The 23,191-nt window shown below is 31.8% G+C and overlaps 1 protein-coding gene across 1 annotated transcript in view; it reads left to right on the top strand.

Annotated features, from left to right (window-relative positions):
• The window catches only part of LOC129216549 (inactive dipeptidyl peptidase 10-like), a 56,355-nt gene that overhangs the window by 25,053 nt on the left and 8,111 nt on the right, over nt 1-23,191 (top strand). Inside the window, exons 11-18 of the mRNA XM_054850764.1 lie at nt 3,298-3,450; nt 4,629-4,708; nt 7,982-8,211; nt 8,327-8,422; nt 13,195-13,264; nt 14,062-14,256; nt 16,151-16,308; nt 22,884-23,021. Coding sequence (XP_054706739.1) covers nt 3,298-3,450; nt 4,629-4,708; nt 7,982-8,211; nt 8,327-8,422; nt 13,195-13,264; nt 14,062-14,256; nt 16,151-16,308; nt 22,884-23,021 — 1,120 coding nt within the window. The remainder of the gene's footprint in view (nt 1-3,297; nt 3,451-4,628; nt 4,709-7,981; nt 8,212-8,326; nt 8,423-13,194; nt 13,265-14,061; nt 14,257-16,150; nt 16,309-22,883; nt 23,022-23,191) is intronic.

The raw sequence follows: 23,191 nt of genomic DNA, 5'->3' as shown, positions 1-23,191 counted from the left end.
TGTTCTAACAACGCATAAGAGGATGGATCTGGTACCCAGCATAACATATTTAGTATACCGTTAATGTTCGTTCGTTTCTCCCATACCTCTACATCGTTATCTTGGATGTTTGAATTTTCACTGTATACCGGGAAATTTCAGTCTCCCTCTTTCTTTTTAATGATATTTTTGAGAAATTTTTATCGGGAGAGCGTCAAAACTGCTTTTACCATTTATTTCTCTTAAGTCTTTTTAAATTTTAGGTGATTAGTTTCACCGATGTTTAATAACTCCGAGATGAAATTGGCAATAATGTGCGAAGTGAGATATTCCTTCAAGTTTATTAGGTCATTTACATGTTAATTATTTTGTGTGGTTGCTATGACGACAAGGAATCCATGTACCTGTTTTTCCTGGTAAAAGCTGAAAACTTTTGATTTAGAATTTTCCTTTTTTTTTCCTTTTTAGTGTTCCAATAAAGAGCTTAATACTTTAAATGCTTATTACACTTCAAGTACTCCAATACATGTGTACTCCCAATTCTGTAAACTTAAGGACTGTTGAGTTTTGCCTTTTCTGAAATAATTTTGCCTCAAGTCAAAACGCTCTTACAGAATAAAAGATGGCTAGAGTAAAACGAGAACAACGTGTATAAAGTACAAATGGAGTAATAAAATAGAGTTAAAGACTCGGCAAACAGTTGTTTCGGGGCTGTTAAATGCAAGCCCCTTCATCAGTCCTTAAAAGAGAAGAACAAAAAGTCCACACAATGTAGACCTAACGATAAATGAACAAAAATAGAAGGAAACAAAGTAAATAGACATGTAAACCGGAAACACATGCGTCACAGAACAGCCACACAGTGTGGCATAGTGGGCAAAAATCCACCGAACTCGCGGGTTTTGAGCTAGGATCTTCTATTATGGCTCAAAATTCGGCAAAATTCTTCGACTATTTTGTAGTGGTGCTACAATTTTGAATTTCTTAACCCCCTAAGCTCTGCAGAGCTCAGAATGGACCCAAGTCGCGATTTTGAAAACTAAAAAATATGACCATATTTTTTTCCTGATATGTGGCTCAATGTTTAGTACAAATCGAGGAATTGGATGATAAAACACAACTTTTGATCGCTGTCGGGTGTTTAGAAATACTTTTTTCCACCGTATAAGTCATTAAAAACATGATTTTTCAGGTGTTTTAGTTGAAAAAATGAGTTTTAACGGTCTTCACACATCTTTCGCGCAAGAACAAATATATATTTTAATTCTAAACTACAACTTTTCAATCATTTTCCAAAGTTCAAAAGGTAAAAACCTCCCTAAAACACCGAAAATTGCTCAAAATCCGAATTTCAGCTTGAGAGAATACATCTGTGCAATAGTGGCAAACAGCCTATTTTATATATATACATTTATGTGTAATACATTTTGAGAATAAATCGTCTGCGTTCGAATAAAGACCTTTACATTTAGAATTTCCGAATGCTTTTGATGTTTTTAAGAAAATTTAATTCATTAAAGTAACAGTTGAGCAAACGTGTAAACGCAAAATTGGTATGTTTGTCTGTTTCCTTGGATTAATCGTAATATTAGAATTGTAACAGGTATGTTTACTCTTTTACGTAAGTATACAAAATGGAAAACTTTGTCCTCTGTTGCATAAATAAGTATTTAAATTATGTAAATTACATTTTTTTTAAATTTGTATCTGCGTGTTAGATTAACAAAACAACAATAACTTTAATATAAATCCAATCAAACTTTATAATAAAGTTAAAATAACATGTCTTTACTGTTTTTCATACTTCTAAAGTGAAAGCTAATGGACATATGTTTGTAAATATTCGTTTTTTAAATTAAATAAAATGAAGTAAAATCATACTGTCATTTATCCTTTCAGTACTACTTTAAATTTAGTTGCATTATAACCTATAAATGATGTTGTTAGGAATAACACTGAGACTAAAAAGGTTCATCTGAGAATTAATTGTTTAGTTAAAAACATAAAAATTTTGACATGTGTTTTTACATTTTAAATTAGAATTTCAACAAAAACACTTACGTAAAAGAGTGAAAATACCTGTTACAATTCGATTATTACGATTATGCCAAGGAAACAGACAAACATTCCAATTTTGCGTCTACACATTTGCTCAACTGTTACTTTAATACGTTAAATTTTCTAAAAAAAATTAAAGTATTTGAAAATTCTAAATGTAAAGGTCTTTACTTGAACGCAGACGATTTATTCTCGAAATGTATACACATAAATATATACATACAAAATAAGCTGTTTGTCGCTATTGCACACTGACAATGGTAGGATCTCGAGCTGAAATTCGGACTTTGAGCGATTTTTCGGTGTTGTAGGGAGGTTTTTACCTTTTGAACTTTGAAAAATGATGGAAAAGTAGTAGTTTAGAATTAAAATATATAATTGTTCTTGCGCGAGAGATTTGTGAAGACCGTTATAAAACTGATTTTTTCAACGGAAAAACCTAAAAAATCATGTTTTTAATGACTTATACGGTGAAAAAAGGCATTTCTAAACACCCGGCAGCTATCAGAAGTTGTGTTTTATCATCCGATTCCTCGATTTATACTAAGCATTGAGCCACATATCAGGGAAAAAATATGGTCATACTTTTTAGTTTTCAAAATCGCGACTTGGGTCCATTCTGAGCTCTGCGGGGCTTAGGGGGTTAAGAAATTCAAAATTGTAGCACCACTACGAAATAGTCGAAGAATTTTGCCGCATTTTGAGCCATAATAGAAGATCCTAGCTCAAAACCCGCGAGTTCGGTGGATTTTTGCCCACTATGCCACACTGTGAGCCAGTTCAGCTGTTCTGTGAAGGGGCTTGCATTTAGCAGCCCCGAAACAACTGTTTGCTGAGTCTTTAACTCTATTTTATTACTTTATTTGTAGTTTATACACGTTGTTCTCGTTTTACTCATTCCATAGTACAAAGTTTTCGACTGCTTTTTTACAAAATATGGTTAGCCAAAAAGAATGTAATCCGTTTCTGCTCTTAAAAGTTCTACTCTTCACTTATGCTTTTAACCTTTTTTTTTGTTTCTTTAGAACGCTTCTCCAATGATAAGAAATATAGTTCGCTGGTCTACAAAAAAAAAAAAAGTCGAATGTCAACTGCCATAGTTGTTTTTTCATTACGGCAAGAAAATGATTAGATGATTAGTAATTAGCTTGAGAAAGGCATCTTAAAAAATCCTCAATTACTTTTCTGAAACGCTTATCAGCTTCCCAATGTCTAAAAATTAAAAAAAAAAATCATCATTTCTGTTTCCTTTTCTTTTAGGTCTATGAACACAGGCCACCCTCGAGAAGAGGTTGGGTAGATTTGTATGATCCTGTCACATTTGGGCATGCTGGAAAAACGTGGTTTTTGAGGTTACCTTTATCCGAAGGAAACTACGGGCACTACCGCCATATTGCGGCTGCAAACAACAATGTAAGTTGTTATTGGTTGTGATCAAGTTTCAAAACAAATCTTCTGAATAAATTCAAAATATTTTTTCGTTTGTCAAATCGTAAGAGATTTGTTAAAAATTAATATTAATCATTAAAAAAAAACAGCAAGCTAAACTAGATGACCTTTTTTTTTAATTATTATTTTTTTTTTTTATGTTTCTTGTCGAATGGAACAAAACTACGTTGACTAACTAAAAATGGTAAAATAAATGTGTTTAATAATTTTATATTATGTATTAGAACCCATATTTTTTACAAATTTAAGTAAATTAATTAATATCTGCTCAATATGTTTTATATATATATATATATATATATATATATATATATATATATATATATATATTTCCACAAAACTTGCTTAAGTCCATTTCAACCAAGGATGTACTACATATTGTTTCATAATAAATAGAATTCTGTCTAAATTTTAAAGGTAAAATGGCCATTTTTCGTTTTCTATACGATTATTTCAAAAGTATGTATTGGTTATTTAGTGTAATCAAATATTTAAATAGATGCGAGAAAAATAAAACTAAGCTAGTTTGTTATCAAAAAATATTATTAACAGAAAATGTTTTTGGGAAAAGCATCAAGGGCTTAAGATAAAGCGGTTTCTATGTTGTAGATACCAAGACAAAAACCAAACTTTCGCAAGAACTGCCATTTTTTATCTACCCGCAGTTTCTACTCATTTTGAATGTCGAAAAGAGTTTGCTCTCATAAATTTGCTTTTTACCATAATACAGTGACTGATTGCCAAGTTCTACTTACTGTTAGAAAGAGGGAAAAACTTTTGCCTTTGAAAAATAGAAGAAATGAAAGAACAAAACGTCCCCCCCCCCCACCTGCTCAATATTGTGCAAGCAATTTTAGTGAATAAAGGATGAATATTTCTAGAATTATAAATTGCTATATATATATATATATATATATATATATATATATATATATATATATATATATATATATATATATATATAGTCTTGTTCTTTTCTAACATTACTATTAGATTCAAACAATTACGTTTGCTTCCATGATTTTTTTTCTTCGGGAACTGGGATTTGGTAAATACTTTTACTTTATAAGTTGAAAATAATATTTAGTTATGATTGTGATATGTAAACAATTTTGGGAAAATACTAGTTTTCTTCTTTTCAGTCTCGGCACATTGACTTTTTAACCATGGGTAGGTTTGAGGTCACGAAAATTGTGGCATATCATGAAGGCTCAAACAATATGTAAGTTGTCCTTCCTGTCTGTTTCATTTATAATTTAGTAGATTCTAAATTCTGTTTTAATTTGTTATCTAATTGAATGATTTAATGCGGAATTTTGTCTTTGTATTTTTTTTTTTTTTTTGAAAATGCAGTAATGATCCAAAAGTTTTAGTCATTTAGATAAACTTTAAGTCATTCCGGTTGGCTTTCCATTATTTCAAATACCTTATTAAATTTGACTTTAAAAAAAGATTCTGGGAAGCCCAGTGAACAAAATGAAAGTTTACAATAATTTTACATAGCTAATTCCATCATTCAATGATTCTAATAGTTATTCTGATGTTCCCAGATCGTTATAATCTACGCAACGTGATAAATTATAAAAGTCTTTCACGTTTATGATGAAAGTGAAAAACAACGTAAATAAAGCACAAATATTGGAGAAGATACAGCATATAGCTATTTCAAGGCTACGATGGAGCCTCTTCATCAGTGCAGAAAGCTCACCTACACAATCAAAAGTTACGAGAGAACTCAGTTCTCTCGCATATTTGTGCTTTATTTACGTTGTTTTTCACTTTAATCATATTGTAGCATAAAGATTATATGAAATTTTTTCATATCTTTCGCGTTTGTTAAGCACAAAACGGGGGTTTTAAAACTTTTAGAAATTTTACTTTAAAGTGCTTTAAAGTGGTACTTATTTTAAAAATATTTGTTTTGCATACAATATCTAACGTGACTCAAAGTCACTCTAAATAAGGGAACAGCTAAAAATCAGATTAATAAGTATTTTAAATATGTTTAATAATTAGTTTTTCAAATTTTTTAATAACTATACTCTAGTTTATATGTGTTTATTTCGCTTATCAAAGCAAACTAAAAAAAAGTTAAAAACTATAGATATAGTTAGTTTAAAATAGAAAACAAAAGTGGCTTAGTGTTACTCTGAATGATTGTACTGAGTTTTGTTTATTGAATGGAAGTTTAACGGTAAAATAATTAGCATCTGGAGTCATTAAAAAAGAATATAGATTGCAGGGTATATTTTAGCTCCAGAGCAGAGATAGATGGCTTTAGCTTTCTTGCAAAGTTTGATCGAGTCGGCAGTCTTGAAAATGCGATTAAACTTCAAAGTATCTTAGGAACATGGTTCTTTTATTACATTCTTCCCTGGAGTATTTTTCTATGAATATAAGTTGTTCTAAATTCCTGAGAAGTGTTATTATCTTCCTTAGTATTAATTCCATACACCTTAATGATCTACGGTCTCAATTACTGCAGCTAAAAATCATGTGAAATTTTGGAAACACTGTGTAGATGTGGCACTTAGTGACAATGAAGTCCTTGTAACCTGTGCTGTTATTGGAAAAAAATATTTAGATGAACTTATGGGTTTAGGAGAGAGATAAACCAAAAAAAAAGGAGGTGTAAAACCAATTTACATTATTTTTATCTTTGTATTATTTTTGCAGTAAAAAACCAGATGGATCTTACGACATCGCACCACCACCCCCATCTACAGTTCTACTTATATTTAGAATAAAAATAGGGATCATAGTGTCCCCTGATATATTTTATATCAAAAACGGGGAAAATTTCCTTTCACCCACTCACTGTAGCATGAAAATGTCAAAATGTGTCATTTACCGTAGTTTAAGCGTTACCCTTATGTGTTTGCTGTTGATGGAATTCTAAATGCGAAAGAATGTCGATTTTCCATCGACCACCGGCCAAACTAGAAATGTTAAATTTCGCAATTTAAATATCTACAGATAACATCGCCGAAATTACGAAGCATTACGATTCATTTAGTCCTTAGTTTAATTGTTTTAGACATTTTTAGTCATTACTCACACAGATAGGTGTTTTTAAATAATTCGCTCAAAATTCAGGAAGGGGCATTACTTTAGTTTTTCTAGGTATATGGACATTATCAGTAATTCAAGTGTTAAAACCAGGGTTGCGGAGTCGTACTCGGCTTCGAAGAGTCAGAGTGGAACATATTTTGGGGTCAAGGAGTTGGAGTCGAAGGTTTAAAAAGCAAAGAGTCGGAGTCGGTCATTTTCTCTCTAAGTCAGTAACTCTGCCACAGCTTGAGTGTCTGAGTAGAACTTATTTTGAGGTGAAAGAGTCGGAGTCAAAGGTTCTAAAATTTTCGTAGTCGAAGCCGGGATCGGTCATTTTCCCTCCGATTCCGCAGCCCGGGTTAAAACACAATTTAGCCACCTAATTTCTGCTACGTGTTACCTATTTGCTGTACAAAAAGTGACCTAGCATTGTTGTTTAATTAATAAGGAACAAGTAAGGGTTACGTGACAGTTAATGAAAAAAAAAGAAAGGGGAGAGGCGAAATCCAAACCAGTTAAAAGCGCAGAATACTTATTAATGCAGACAGCCTTTTTCAACATAGTAACATTATCATCAGTTGATGTATCTACCTATAATTAGTATTATAAAAGTGTATTGATACTTTGAAAAACACAGAGATTCTTAAGTACTAATGTAATTTTGTCGTACTGTCAATCCCTATATTTTCACAAAGTATATACCTATCTAACTGCCAAGAAGAAAGGAAAATGCTAAACATCTTATAAGAATACATTTGAGGAACAATTAATCATTTACCTCATTACGTAAGGCAATGTTGCTCCTTCGGCTTTCTAGTTATAAGGATCAATGTTAGAACTGACCTGAGTGAAATAACTCACCAAAGTAGTATCTCATTAAAAGTCTTTTTTTTGTCTTATAAATGGCCAATTGGAGGGAAAATTTTCACAAGTTAATTCTACACAATATTGAATGCTTGTCAGTGGATAAAATCCAGATTGCAAAATCACACGCACCTTTGTTTGTGCGATACATGAAATATTGATAAAATCGTTGATTTCCTCGTATCAAATACGTAGTTAAATTGTAGTATGTACTTCAAACTGTTAGAAAATGAAATACTGCTCACACTTTTGCCAATATGTCTTGTTTCGTTTGATTAAAAGTATGTTTGTTGCGGAATATAAAGAAATGCATCATTTTTTTTTACTTAAGCGAAAATTGAACGAGGTAACTAAGTGTGACATAGTGGAACTGTATTTTTGTCGTACTGTAGATTTTTACAAAGTATAAACTATTCTAACCGGCCATGCAAAAGAAAAGTACTAAAAAACTTGAAAAGTACTTCAATTGATCATTAAAACATTTATAAGTACTTTTTGTGAACTACGAATCATGATTATGAAACAATGAACGTTCATATTTTGTTTCTTTGGTACCTATTTTCTTTCTCTTTCTTTCCAGTTATTTTCTTGCTACAAAAGAGAATCGACCTGGAGAGCAACATTTATATTCAGTTCCAGCAAAGAAATCAAGTTTTGCACCCTCAATAAAATGCTTAACTTGTGATGAAGAATTTTTATGTCTCTTCAATAATGTAATATTTAGTCCGGGTGCAGAATATTTTGTTTTAGAGTGCTTGGGTCCTGGTGTGCCTAAGGTTGAAATAAAATCAATATATAATCAAAGTTTTGGTAAGCAAAATTGCATTTGCTCACTAAATTAAAAATCATTAGTTTTAAATGCATTTGATGTTATAAATAAAAGTAATTTCATGTTTTATACTTTAAAAAATGTATCTCTTCCCAGGTTTATTAGATTCCAATTCACATTTAGTTGAGTTAATGGAAAAAAGGACAATGCCACAAATCAGAACATTTCAGGTTCCTATCAAAGGTGGCTATAGTAAGTAGCATTCTATTACAAAGTTACCTAAAATGATTTTAAGTGCGTCTTTATTTAAAACCTACAAAAAATGTCCCACGCAAACACGATAATAAGGCTCCTTTTTTAGTACATTTGACATGAGACCAATTATAGAGTCTCGTGAATTGTAACCAGTTTTCTACGGGTCTAGAAACTTTGTATTTCTTCAAGAAAACTAAACATAATCAATTTGTATCATCTTCAGAGCTATCTGAGTATTTATTCTTTAATTTTTAAAATATTGTTGGTGCAGTTTTTGTGCACTTTTTGACATTTCTATACAATTTAAATTTTGTTTTTTTTTCTGCTTCAATTTTTTCTTGCGTTATCTTTTTTTTTTTTTTTTTGTTCTGCTCAAATTTCCTCTTTAGGTCGATCGCTAAAAAGACAGGTTTTAAAACATTGACGAAAGGAGTGTATACACATTCGATTTTCAGTTTCAGGTCGCTATTTTTTTTTCTATACAACCTATCACTGTTACAATGCTAATGTCAGCTGTCATAGACTCATCTAACTCAATAAGATTTCTCACTTATGAAGACTGCTCTGCGTTCTTACTATTTTTGCCGAAGTGCTGGTTTTGATAACAGCTTCATATTTAATATTTTCACTATCATTTTGGTCAACAACGCTTTCATCTCTGACGGATAGTGGACCGAGGCAAGTAGTGACACTGTCACAACGTGTTTCTCTGAATTTGTCACAGCTAGCCCCTTATTATGCCATTTTGAATTTCATTCAATAGTTTCTGAAACATTATTACAACAAAGAAATGAAATGCATAGAATAACAGCTCAAAACATAGGTATTTAAATAATGTTAGGAAAGTTTTCGCATCTCAGTATCCGTAGTGGGAGTAACAATCCCAAAGCAAGTCATAATGTTTAATTTGCTGTAGAAAACGCAATAACACATTTTTCTCTTGAAAAAAGTCCAACTCTATGCTTCGAAACTTACACAAGACACTGAGACCATCAACTTGCTCACTCACATGACACGAAAGGTGTTGAAACCTATTGGCTCAGTCAGGAGGCTCGAGGACACAACCTGCCCCTTGCCCAACTATCGCCGGTCTCCCTACTACTTTTTGAAAACTACTGTTAAAATAAATTATGAGCTTCTTCAAATCATTTATCCGGGGACGAATGTAAAACTACAGATAATTGAAAACATAAAATTTACACAGTTTTAGAAAGGAACTTACTGAGAACTGATCGCAAGGCACACAAAATTGTACAGATTTTTTGGTGAAAACACAGAATTACTACGAACAGGGTTCGTACGCTCCGGGAATTCCGGGAAAACCGGGAATTGTCAGGGAAAATGACACTGTCAAAAATGTCAGGGAAAAGTCAGGGAGTTTTCAAATTTTGTCCTCCAAAAAATTTTTTTCCAGTTTTTTCCCAAGGAATTAAGTACCATGAGATCTAGTCTTCGTTTTTATTGTGATTTCACGAAAAAAATTGTAAATTTTTATCTAAACCAACGCTGGCACTTAAAAACTGCAATCGAAAAATGAACGCTTTTTTTTTCTTTTCACAACGAAAAATGCGCCAAAAAAGCGAAGATTTTCTTGCATGGAGTCAGTGAGGGGAACGCATTTCTTTCTACTGCCTGAAGTTTTAGATGGGTTGCCACAGCATTCTGTTCGTTTCAGGGTTCGTACGCTCCGGGAAAACCTGAAATTATCATTGAAAATGACATAGTCAAAAATGTCAGGAAATTTTCCAAACGTGTCCCCAAAATTTTTCTTTTGCCAATTTTTTCCCAGGGAATTTTGTTTTATGAGATCTAATCTTCATTTTTACCGATGTATATAAAAAAAAAATTGTAACAATTTTAAAGCAATGAAAAAAGTGGCGATCCCAAAAAATCTTCAGCAGCCGCCATTTTTGGCTCTGAGTAGTTAGTTAGTCTCCCAAAGAAAAAAAAAATCAAGTGAACAGGAATTATGCGCAAACTCAACAGGAGAGAAGACAATTTACTGCTTCGGAAGCACAACCTGTAGATGGGAGGGTCGATCGGGGAAAAACGTTTTTTTTTTTTTTTTTTTTTTTTTTTTTTATCGGAAAATCATTTCAGCTACGTGTGAAACGTAGTCGCCATCTTTGGTCATTCACAAGATGGAAGTAGATACGATCCTAAAATGCCTACGTTTCTAAAAACAAAGCAGAATTGGATGTTTTCTTTAATTGAAAACTGATGAAGATAACAAAAAATGGTCTGCAAATTGTTTTTCTATTATTATTATTATTATTAAAAATAATTTCCTTGAGAAATGAAAAATTTTGTACTTAAAACTTAATCTTATCCTCATTGCCTCGGACGCAAATGTGATAAAAACTTTTCAATGAATTGCAGTTTGATGAAGATTTATTATTTTTTAATTGTCTTCATGCGACAAATTGAAAAAGTTATTTCATATTTTGGGGCATAGCCGCCATATTTGGTCATTCCCAAGATGGAAGTACACAAGACTTTTTAAGTGCCTAAGTTCCCGAAAACGGCATTGGATGTTAATTGCAATGCAAACATTTGAAAACAACACAAATTGTGCCTTTTTTTTTCCGGATAATTTGTAATTATTTTCTGGAAAAATGCAAAATTTAATCTTCATAACATTTTTTTGTTCTAATTGATTTAGACTCTTATGATCTAAATACTGACTATTTTGCTTTTATTGTAGTTTTTTAAGGATTATTAATTATTTATTACTACTTTTATACTACAAATCCAAAATTCTACTTATTATTTTGAATTTTTCACTCTGTCGCCATATTTGATCGTTTGCACAATAGAAGTAGACTTAAACTTCCAGAAACAGAATTGGATGTTTATATCAATGTGTACTATTGAAAATAACCTTAAATGTGCAAAAAGTTATGAATTTTTGAAAATTAACTATTACTTTCTGGAAAAGAAAATTTGAAATTTTAATGTAAGCGTCCTTTAATATGTGGAAAAAAAAAAAAAAAGATTATTGGCATTGACCTATGATTGGCGGATGTTGATTTTTGTTACTATGCATTACATGGTATGCCGATTGATGCAACAAGTTAATCATATTTATACTGAAATTTAGCTTTGCATTTTGCTCAATATGCTTTGTGTAACCTACTAATAAGAAAATAAAAAGAAGTATTGTAAACCAAAAGCGGATGCTAAAAGGTTGCTGCAGGACTACAGAAAAACGCTATAATATTATACGTGACATCAAAAAACGCAAAAATAAGTTGAAAGTACTCTGTTTTCAACAAATAGTAAACAAATTAAAACAATTTTGAACAAAATGTTTAAAAAAACTTGACAGAAGAAAATTTTGACAGAGAAAACAAAAGGGAAAAAAATTCCAAGTTATTTTTTTTTTTTAAAATCTAAGGGGAAAAGTTTCAGTTCTTCTGCATTGCTACTTTAAACAATTTTAATTATTTTGAAAATATTACTATTTAAACTTAAATTTTGAATGAAGCAGGTAACCTGGAATTTTCTAAAAAACAACCTGGAAAACCTGGAAAAGTCAGGGAACTTTTTTTAACCAAAAGCGTATGAACCCTGTACGAATGAAAGTAAATTAACAGAAACAAATCACCAAGACAACAAATTTTCAAAAAAAAAAAAAAAAAATCTTAAGATTCTTAGATAGAACAGAAAAAAAATTAACAGAATAAATACCCGCTAACTATTATATCTTTACAAGGATGCGCCCTCTAGTCTAGAGTTAGAATAAAAACTAGGAACATGCCCCAAATAGCTCGGTTTATGGCCTGACCTTCAGGTTTCTAAACGATCTTCAGCGTGAAATAGCCACATCAGATAGAAGCAATACATTTCACATAAAATCAGAGATTGTTTTTTACACCGGTAGCTAAAATTATTTAAGGAATATAGCAAGTAAGAAATACGCAAAAATATACGTTCATTTCCGTTAAACAGATATTCAACGAGCTTTCTTCAGAGTCTTTGAGCGAGTATTTGTTTAAATTGCAAAAATACTTCCTTTTTTCGCGTATTTCTGCACAGGAAAAAGCAGCTGTCCTGTGCTGTTTTCCTGTGCAGCTCTTCCCGAGAAACATGATCCATGGCTAAAAAATGAGCACTTGCGTAATTTAACTGATACTCATATTTCAAAATAAAGGAAATGTTTTCTATAAAAGTGTTTTTGAGTCACTTAATTCAGTTTTTAAACAGAACTAACGTAATTTATCTCAGATTATCGGTTCTTGTGCTATGTTGTTACAGATTATTAACACTGTAATGTTACATTGCAAGTAGGATTAAATATTTTTTTCAGAATATATTATCTCACAAAACAAACTTTTGCCGATTATCACATTTTCTCTTTTGTGTATTATTGTACTAAACATTTTTTTTTTTTTTTTTTTTGAAATTGCTCGACTGCGAAATTAAGCGTTTCAAACTTAGAAAAAACGACAACTTCAATATCGTAAAACAAATCTAATTAAATACGGGAAACAAAGTGCTCAGTTCAAACAAACAAACAAAAAAAAAAAAAACATTCATATTAGAGACACAAAGCTTTTTACTTATTTTTACTCTTAATTTTTTCTTTGTGTGTGTGTATGCGATTGAAAAGTATTTCACTTTTTTGTAAAATAATCCAACAGTGAACTAAAACTTCGAAGCATATTACAATATTTCAATGAAAATAAAAGTTGCGTTAAAATTAATAAAAGAAAAAAAAATACACATCATTAAATGGTAATTGTGCTATTTTTTTCCTTCAAATTTAGAAGCTCAAGTCCGACTGTTCCTTCCTCCTGACATAACGGAGTCTGAAATGTACCCTTTGGTTGTGTACAGGTATGTTTTTTGCACATCGCAGAAACTAATTTAATACAATCAGTATTTGATACTGACACTTGAATAAAGTTCAGTTTTTTTTTTTTTTTTTTTTGTTTTTCTGAAACACGCAGATTTTCTTATGAAAGATAACATGATATTTGACGGAAACCCATGCTTATTGAATGTTTTTAATCAAATAATGATGTTTACTCTTGAATATTGTGCATGTGTATTAGCGATGATTGTTTATTTAGTTTAAAAAAATCGCACTGCAGAAAAACTCAGTTATAATGGTAGATTAAAATAAAAAAGACAAAAATACATTTTAGAGAGAAATAAAGTGGCGTTAGCTGCAAAGTTAAAAAAGTACAAACATCTAGTCATAAAATCAAAACTCGAACGTTTTAAAAATGTTCGAAAACACACCTAGTTTTAGTTACATAAACTGCATTGCATTAAATAATTGTATATAAACAAAAAACGTTATTAAATCAATACTTATTTTTTAAATGAATAAAGCGTTGTTAATATTTTCTAAAACAACGTTTGGAATTACGTTAATAAACCTAAAACCATTCATTTCTGATACCAAAGTTCAGTTTCTAATGCATTAAAGAAGAACAAGCGTGAACTTCTGCATAAAAAACGACAAATTAAAGACTGATAATTTAATTTAAATTTAGAAGGTAAAAACCACATACACTAGTTTTGATAATGCTATTTGTATTATATTTGTAATTTTTTTTCAGGAATAAAACATTCATTTTTGCCCATAGTTAGTGTAAAAATGAAGCAATTTACTATATACATTTCAGTGATGGTGCTCCGGGATCGCAACTGGTAACACAAGAGTTCAGCATTCACTGGGGTACTTATTTGTCAGGCAGAAGAAATCAGCTATATGCTTCCATCGACGGTAGAGGAAGTGCAAACCAAGGTGATAAAATGCTGCATGAGATTTACTACCATTTAGGGACAGCAGAAATAGAAGATCAAATCGAAGTAATTAGGTATGCATTAAAGCTATAATGTTTGTTCAAGAATTGAAATTTAATACTGAGATTTAATTTAAAACTTAACATTTGTTTTCATTAGGAAAAAATAAATATACCAACATGAAGTGAACATACATTGTGTTTTGTATAGGTTACGGAATAGAAAATATTGTGTAAGTTTGTCACATACATGTAGTGTATAACACAATGCGTTTAGTTTATAGCATAAATAGAAGATCGAATTGAGATATTCAAGTAGACTCTGACGTAAAACGTCTTAGTAGAACTATGAGTTTATGATGATTATTATTAAAAATTTAAAAGTTTCGTTTTAAATTCGAGTGCTTGAAGACGCTTGTAAAATATTCCACATATTATTTAAACTACACGTTTGTCTTGAAACGTATTTCGTAAATTTTAAATTAGTTTAAATGTAATTTGTTGTCTAATACAACACAGAGCTGCAAATTGAGGCACAAAATGAAATTCAAACTGTAGTAATCCGGTATGCATTGACGTTCTATTTATAGTTTAAGTTTTCAATAATTGAGTCGTTTATTTCAGGAGCCCGTCAAGTAAGATTTTTAAATTTTCAGAAAACTAAAAAAAAAAAAAAACTTCCTAATTTTAAAATAAGTAAAGATAGATTCGGCGTAGAAAAAAAGTTAAGGTGTTTCTTATTGTATTTCAAAAGCAAATAATGCTTAAAGTTACTTCTAAAAATTTTATTTCTTTTGCAAAAAAAATTCACATTTTTTGTATTAGACGTGTTTATGCAAAAAAATAAACTTTTTTACTTGAAAAACAAAACAGTTTTTTGACTATAATATTGATTTTGAAAAGCTGTTGTAGGTTAATAGTTAAAAAAGCAAATTATCTTTATGTTTAAATTTATCAAACATCAAACGAGGCAACATGAAACATATCGTCTATGCATATAAGTCAAGCCAAAAAAAAAAAACTTTGAGTTTTTATTCTATTCATCTCCATACACTACGACGATGTTGCAGGTGGATTGGATCACAGTCCACTGGAGGATTTCATCAAAAAAATATTCATAGCCTGTAGTATATATCGCCAACTTCTTCAGGTCATTTTTTTTCTTTGATCTCTATCTTTCTAGATGGAGTCGTGATCACTGTTGGGATCTCCGGAACTGTAACATATTTTTTGTTGAGGAGGTTAAATCGTCAATAAACTGCTTACTAACCACTTTTCCTTGGTCAGTGTTCTTGTAATAAAACTCTTTGCAAGTGGAAAGCTTTAAAAGGGAATCCTATTTTTCTTTCGAATTCTCCTCCCAGAAGTTTCATCGTTATAAAAACAAAGCAAAAAACATGACTAACACGAAATTTGCTGCAGAAAGTCACCATGTGATTTCACTTGACATGTTTCTGTAATAAACAGAGATTTCAAGAATATATAAAACCCATTAAAGCCCCCTAAAAGGCTTGATATTTGACAAGTTTTTTCATCAGGTGGTGTGCCTAAAGTTGGCCATTCACAATCTGAATTTTTGAAAAAAAAATGCCAGTTGACAAGTTTCAGAAATAAACGATTCAATTAACTAATTTATGTTTTTGCAAGTATAAATATTAAAAATTGCCGAATGTTTTACACTCTGTAAGCTAGGTTTCGCATATAAGTATTTTAAAATAATATGGTTTATTTTATTATCAGCCAAAGACATATTTAAAGAAATAATAATTAAGTCATAGGTTTTAACTTCTCAAAGATTTTTTACGCATGATAGATAAGTGTGTTAGTAGATCTACTGTGTTTAGTGAATCAGAGGTGTAAAAATGATTATCCAAAAATTTTTGTTTTAATTGAAGTTAATGTTCAGTGAATCGCACTAGTGTACTTGATTGCAAATTCATATATTTTATTATTTTCTTTTTCATTTTAGGTATTTAAAGGATAACCTGCCTTTTGTACATCCAACCAATATAGCTATATGGGGACGAGCTTACGGTGGTTATGTTGCTACATCAGCACTGGCTGCTGACAACACGGTTTTTAAATGTGCTGTAGCGATATCTCCAATTACTAGCTGGATTTATTACGGTAAGCTGTATGTTTACCAAAAAATTGGTGTTCTAGGCAGAAATTTTTGCCTTTGTTTTATCTTCGTTTCAAAAGCAAAAGTACTTTCATGTCGTTATGGATACTTCCCAGAAATGCTCGCGTGCTGTTAAATATTGTTTTTCTCATCAAATCATAGCGATTATGCAACATATTTTACCAGCCAGAGCAAAGCAGAACTACATGAAAATATCTCATTAGGCATTCACCGACTGCAGCTTTAATGATAAGTCCATCGTTCAAATCTGTTACGGTTATTCCAAACTGATGACCTCTGATAAAGGTTAAACTGCCTATAGACCAAGAGCTGACCCCCCAAAACACGATTTATCTCTTTTATGGCTTGTGGCCGGTTAAAATAATAAAAAAATGCAATTTAAAACTTTGGCTCGAATCCCCCCCACTAATTTTGGGTCACACGGCTGCGTGGGTGGATGAAAAATCAAAAAAATGAAAAATATCAAAGTGATGAGTTAAATGGCTAAAAACTATATAATAGCATTAAATTAATAAGAAAAAACCCGTAGCTAATTTCCCCCCCAGCTATGTTGGGGCGAACGCGGTGCCCCCCAGGGGTAAAGTATTGATTATTAAACTTAAAAAAAAAATGATCACTTTCGTGGGGGGGAATTTTACAGGGTATTAGTTTCATTATTTTGATTGCCAAAAAAAAATTCTCCCCCAGTAACTATGGGTCAATTTGTCAAAAAAAATTTTTTTTGTTCCTCTTTATTTGGTTCAAGTCGAGTATTGTTCGAACTTACGCATGATTGTTTAAGTTGCAAAAAAACCCCCCAAAGTTTGAACGTTTTTTCATTAAAAAAAACTCGTAGCAATCCCCCCCACACCTATGGAGGGGGTTGCTACGCGGTGCGCAGTTTTACAACGTGGTGCCCCCCCCCCCCCAGGGGTGAATTGTCGATTGATTAAATTAAAAATAAATGATCACTTTCGTGGAGGGAATTTTACAGAGTATACATTTAATTGCAAAACAAAATATCTCCTCCCCAGCAATTATAAGTCTACTAGCTGCATTGCTAGGCGTTGCACGGTCTACCTCAAAAATGTACGTATATTCGGCGTTCCAAGCATTTTATACAATTACATAAATTTTCTCGCTTTCATTACATTTCTTATTGCTGCTCCACTCTTATTAGTCAAAGCGCAATGTTATATAGCCTATAGCCTTCTCAATAAATGGACTATTCAACATAAAATGAATTTTTCAGTTCGAACCCGTCGTCCCTGTAAACCAAGAGCTGAGCCCCCAAAACACGGTTTATCTGTTTTATGGCGGGTGGCCGGTTAAAATAATAAAAAAATGTGATTAAAAATTTTGGCTGTAATCCCCCCCCCCCCTCCGCCCACTATTTTCGGGTCACACGCTGCATGGGTGGATGAAAGGTCAAAATAAAAGAAAAATATTAACCTAAGTGAAATGGCTAAAAATTATATAATAACATTAAATTAATTAAAAAAAACCACGTAGCAAATCTCCCCTCCAGCTATGTTGGGGCGAATGTGGGAGCCCCCCCCCCCCCAGAAGTGAATATCGATTGTTAAAATTAAAAAAAAAAAAATCACTTTCGTGGGGTTGGGGATGGGGAACTTTACAGGGTATTTGTTTCATTATTTTGATTTCCAACAAATATCTCCCCCCCCCCAGTAAGTATGGGTAAATTTGTCAAAAAAAAAGTTTTTTGTTTCTCTTTATTTGGTCCGAGTCCAGTACTATTTGAACTTTCCCATGACCTCTTAAATTGTAAAAAACAATTTCAATTATTTATTCGGTAAAAAAAAACCACTTAGAAAATCCCCCCCCCCCAGCTATGTTAGGGCGAACTTGTTGCCCCCCAGGAGTGTATTATCGATTGATTAAATAAAAAAAAAAGATTACTTTCGTAGAGAGGAGGGATTTTCTCAGAGTTTACATTTGATTGTAGCAGGAATAAATATCTCCCCCCCCCAAAAAAAAAATGTTTTTAATTTAAATTAGAAATTTTGAAATATTTTTCAAAATGAAAGGAAGCAATTCAGCGTCCGTACATCTGCTTCTACCACTGTGTGCTCAGCATGAAAAGAATGAAGGGGAAAGTATACGCCTGTGATGATTTCTTCTTGCTGTTTCGAGGGCAGTTTCGTCAGTGATCAACTGTAGCCAACACAGTGAAGTCGTTATAGCTGTTGGTTTTTCTTTTCGGAGCACGCTGTACCGCATCCTTAAATTGAAGACGTAAAAAAATCCTTTTTTCAAAAATATATTTTGATGTTTTTATATTATGAGTGTTTTAAAGGGTAATTTTAAGTGTAGCCAGCCACCAGATAAAAGATAATGTTTTGACAGAAACTTTATTTGAAGGAATAAAAGTTTCAAAGATTCGAAAACACTGAAAACTGAAATTCCGTGATTTAGATGTTTCCGAGTTCTTAACAGAAGCAGATTTATATCATCGAGATTGCAAGAACATTTTTATCAAACTAGATAGACACTATCACAACCAATATGCTGAAGGTAAATAAATCTATATGAATTTCCAAATTATTATTTTAAAAATTCATTTAACGCATCGGATTAACGCATTAACATTTACAAGTAAAAACGTCGTCATTGCAATTTTAACATAAAATCACTTTTGTTTGTGAAATAAACTTATAATTACTGGGGTAGGGGGAGATTTTTTTTTTTTTTTTTTTGCAATTAAAACAATTAAATGTATACTCTGGAGATAATATACTAAATTATCTTTTATCTGGTGGCTGGCTACACTTAAAATTACCCTTTAAAACACTCATAATATAAAAACATCAAAATATATTTTTGAAAAAAGGATTTTTTTACGTTTTCAGTTTAAGGATTCGGTACAGCGTGCTCCGAAAAGAAAAACCAACAGCTATAACGACTTCACTGTGTTGGCTACAGTTGATCACTGACGAAACTGCCCTCGAAACAGCAAGAAGAAATCATCACAGGCGTATACTTTCCCCTTCATTCTTTTCATGCTGAGCACACAATGGTAGAAGCAGATGTACGGACGCTGTATTGCTTCCTTTCATTTTGAAAAATATTTCAAAATTTCTAATTTAAATTAAAAACATTTTTTTTTTGGGGGGGGATTTTTTTTTCCTGCTACAATCAAATGTAAACTCTGAGAAAATCCCTCCTCTCTACGAAAGTAATCTTTTTTTTTTATTTAATCAATCGATAATTCACTCCTGGGGGGCAACAAGTTCGCCCTAACATAGCTGGGGGGAGAGATTTTCTACATGTTTTTTTTTACCGAATAAATAATTGCAATTGTTTTTTACAATTTAAGAGGTCATGGGAAAATTCGAATAGTACTGGACTCGAACCAAATAAAGAGAAACAAAAAACTTTTTTTTGACAAATTTACCCATAGTTACTGGGGGGGGGGAGATTTTTTGGAAATCAAAATAATGAAACAAATACCCTGTAAAGTTCCCCATCCCCAACCCCACGAAAGTGATTTTTTTTTTAATTTTAACAATCGATATTCACTTCTGGGGGGGGGGGGGCTCCCACATTCTCCCCAACGTAGCTGGAGGGGAGATTTGCTACGTGGTTTTTTTTAATTAATTTAATGTTATTATATAATTTTTAGCCATTTCACTTATGTTAATATTTTTCTTTTATTTTGACCTTTCATCCACCCATGCAGCGTGTGACCCGAAAATAGTGGGCGGAGGGGGGGGGGGATTAGAGCCAAAATTTTTAATCACATTTTTTTATTATTTTAACCGGCCACCCGCCATAAAACAGATAAACCGTGTTTTGGGGGCTCAGCTCTTGGTCTACAGGGACGACGGGTTCGAACTGAAAAATTCATTTTGTGTTGAATAGTCCATTTATTGAGAAGGCTATAGGCTATATAACATTGCGCTTTGACTAATAAGAGTGGAGCAGCAATAAGAAATGTAATGAAAGCTAGAAAATTTATATAATTGTATAAAATGCTTGGAACGCCGAAAACACGTACATTTTTGAGGTAGACCGTGCAACGCCTGACAATGCAGCTAGTAGACTTATAATTGCTGGGGAGGAGATATTTTGTTTTGCAATTAAATGTATACTCTGTAAAATTCCCTCCACGAAAGTGATCATTTATTTTTAATTTAATCAATCGACAATTCACCCCTGGGGGGGGGGCACCACGTTGTAAAACTGCGCACCGCGTAGCAACCCCCTCCATAGGTGTGGGGGGGATTGCTACGAGTTTTTTTTTAATGATAAAACGTTCAAACTTTGGGTTTTTTTTTTTTTTTTTTTTGCAACTTAAACAGTCATGCGTAAGTTCGAATAATACTCGACTTGAACCAAATAAAGAGGAACAAAAAAAATTTTTTTTGACAAATTGACCCAAAAAATTTTTTTTGTTCCTCTTTATTTGGGGAATTTTTTTTGGCAATCAAAATAATGAAACTAATACCCTGTAAAATCCCCCCCCCCCACGAAAGTGATCATTTTTTTTTAAGTTTAATAATCGATATTTTACCCCTGGGGGGCACCACGTTCGCCCCAACATAGCTGGTGGGGGGAAATTAGCTACGGGTTTTTTCTTATTAATTTAATGCTATTATATAGTTTTTAGCCATTTAACTCATCACTTTGATATTTTTCATTTTTTTGACCTTTCATCCACCCACGCAGACGTGTGACCCAAAATTAGTGGGGGGGATTCGAGCCAAAGTTTTAAATTGCATTTTTTTTATTATTTTAACCGGCCACAAGCCATAAAAGAGATAAATCGTGTTTTGGGGGGTCAGCTCTTGGTCTACTAGGGTGATGCCTTTAGATGCTGTTTAGCAATTGTGTGTGCTTCTTGTTTTACTCATCTTTATATTTCACATTTTTATTTTTAAATGAAGCGTTCTAAAATATAGCATTTATTTTACACTACAAAAGTTTATATAACATCATAATTATACAGTAACCTCTCGTCAAATCGCGTCTCGTTATAGTGTTCATTTGGATAAATCGCGCGTTTCCTTTATCTTCCTTTTTTTTAATTGCTGCTTTGGATTTGACATCATAGAAAATAAGTTTAAATTTCTTTGAAAAAGTATTTTCTTCTTTCTTAAATAAACGACAAAAGCTGGCAAATTTGACAAAGCCTTAATTTGTCGCAGTTTAAAATGCAACTTTCGATTCGACCATAAAAAAATAAAAAATTTTCATTTTTTTTCAAAAAATCGTCTTCAATAAACTAATATTTTTGTAGACGAACATGTCATGAATTTTTAGGTTAAATGAATTGTTACTTTTTATAATTTTGGTTATATCGCTCTTTCGTATTAATCGCCGTTTTTTAATGGTTTTTCGAGAAGCGCGATTCATCGAGAGGTTACTCTACTTGTTCCGTAAGTAGGGAAATGTGAGGTAAAGTCAAATGCTGATTGCATTTGTTTTTGAGCAACCTATCCCGTAATGTTTAAATTATCTAGTAACACATGTAGGCTATGCCAGTCAGGATAAAGCTACTTCAGAAGATTAAAGCATATGATAATACAAGTAGTTTCCAAAAACTGATGCTCATGTAGTAATATTTTGTTGTAAATCTAAAATTATTTTTGTTGCCATAAAGTGAAAAAGTTCTTGTTATTAGCATTTTAAATACTAATTCAGACATGCTAATATTCTGTGCATTACTTATTCATTTAATTTTAAGCTCAATTTTTATTTTAAAGGATTTGTGCTATTAGTCACGTGCAGCACTATATTAGGAAGAAAAAAAGTTTAATTTTTGAAATGCAATGCTCTAATAAACAAAAATAGCTATTTTTATTCAATTACGAAACCGTTCTTTACAGAAGCAACAGTAGTATTAAATGAAGTATGATAAGAAAAAAGAGTGTTTCATAAGATTTTTTAATAATGCCTTTAGGGCAGCAGGGACTTTTTCCACACATTCACAAACAGAAGGAAATACTTTTTAGGCGTACACTTTTTTCCTGATAAATATTCGATTATTTATGTATGTTTCTTCTTTAAGCTGATTACTTTGCTAATGGTCATTTTGAACAATTTTTAACAACTTTCACCAGTTTTAAAAAACGTTAGTTTCTAAATTAGTACTTTGACATTTATTTGACTACAATATGCTTATGTCAGTTAAGATTTATAATTTAAAAAGGGGGTAATGAGTTTTTTAGAGGTAGCATAAATTTAAGGCAAAAATTTAGGGCTCGGGGCGAGAACTTGATATGCCACTTTTTTGAAAAAAATGAGTTTTTTGGTCTAAATGCTGCTTTGATAATTGAAAAAAAAAAAAGAAAACGTGACAATGGATTATGTCATTTAGAGAAAAACATATTTCGTTTTAGGATTGCGGAATATATAATGTATAATACCTGCAAATATATTTGTAGAATTTTACAAAAGTCAAATATTGGCCTACTGAAAAATTCACATCATGTGGCATACCTCATTCTTGTCCCGAGCCCTTCAATTGCATTAAAAATAGTTATCTTTCATAATATAAATTTTGCTTTGTTGCCGTTTGTATTTTTTTTTAAATAGCGACTTTTATTTTTGTACTTAGATACTACTTACACGGAAAGGTATATGGGCATGCCTTTACCACAAGACAACTGCCGCGGATATGAACAAGCCAGTTTAATGAGAAAAGCTCACAAATTTAAAGGAAAGAAACTATTATTGCTACATGGGACAGCTGATGGTATGTGTCATGTATTTTTTATTTGTGTTTCCTCTTACTGTCAGATTATTCATAAATAAACATCCTTCTTTGTGTAGCAGCTAAATATTGAACTATATTTATGAGAAAACATTATTTTTTTTTCGTTTTAACAAAAGTATATTTTCATGTTAAAAGAGAGTGTATAATCG

This window comes from Uloborus diversus, chromosome 2, assembly GCF_026930045.1.
Source record: "Uloborus diversus isolate 005 chromosome 2, Udiv.v.3.1, whole genome shotgun sequence".
NCBI lineage: Eukaryota > Metazoa > Arthropoda > Arachnida > Araneae > Uloboridae > Uloborus > Uloborus diversus.
This window is presented reverse-complemented; position numbering and strand designations above follow the sequence as displayed.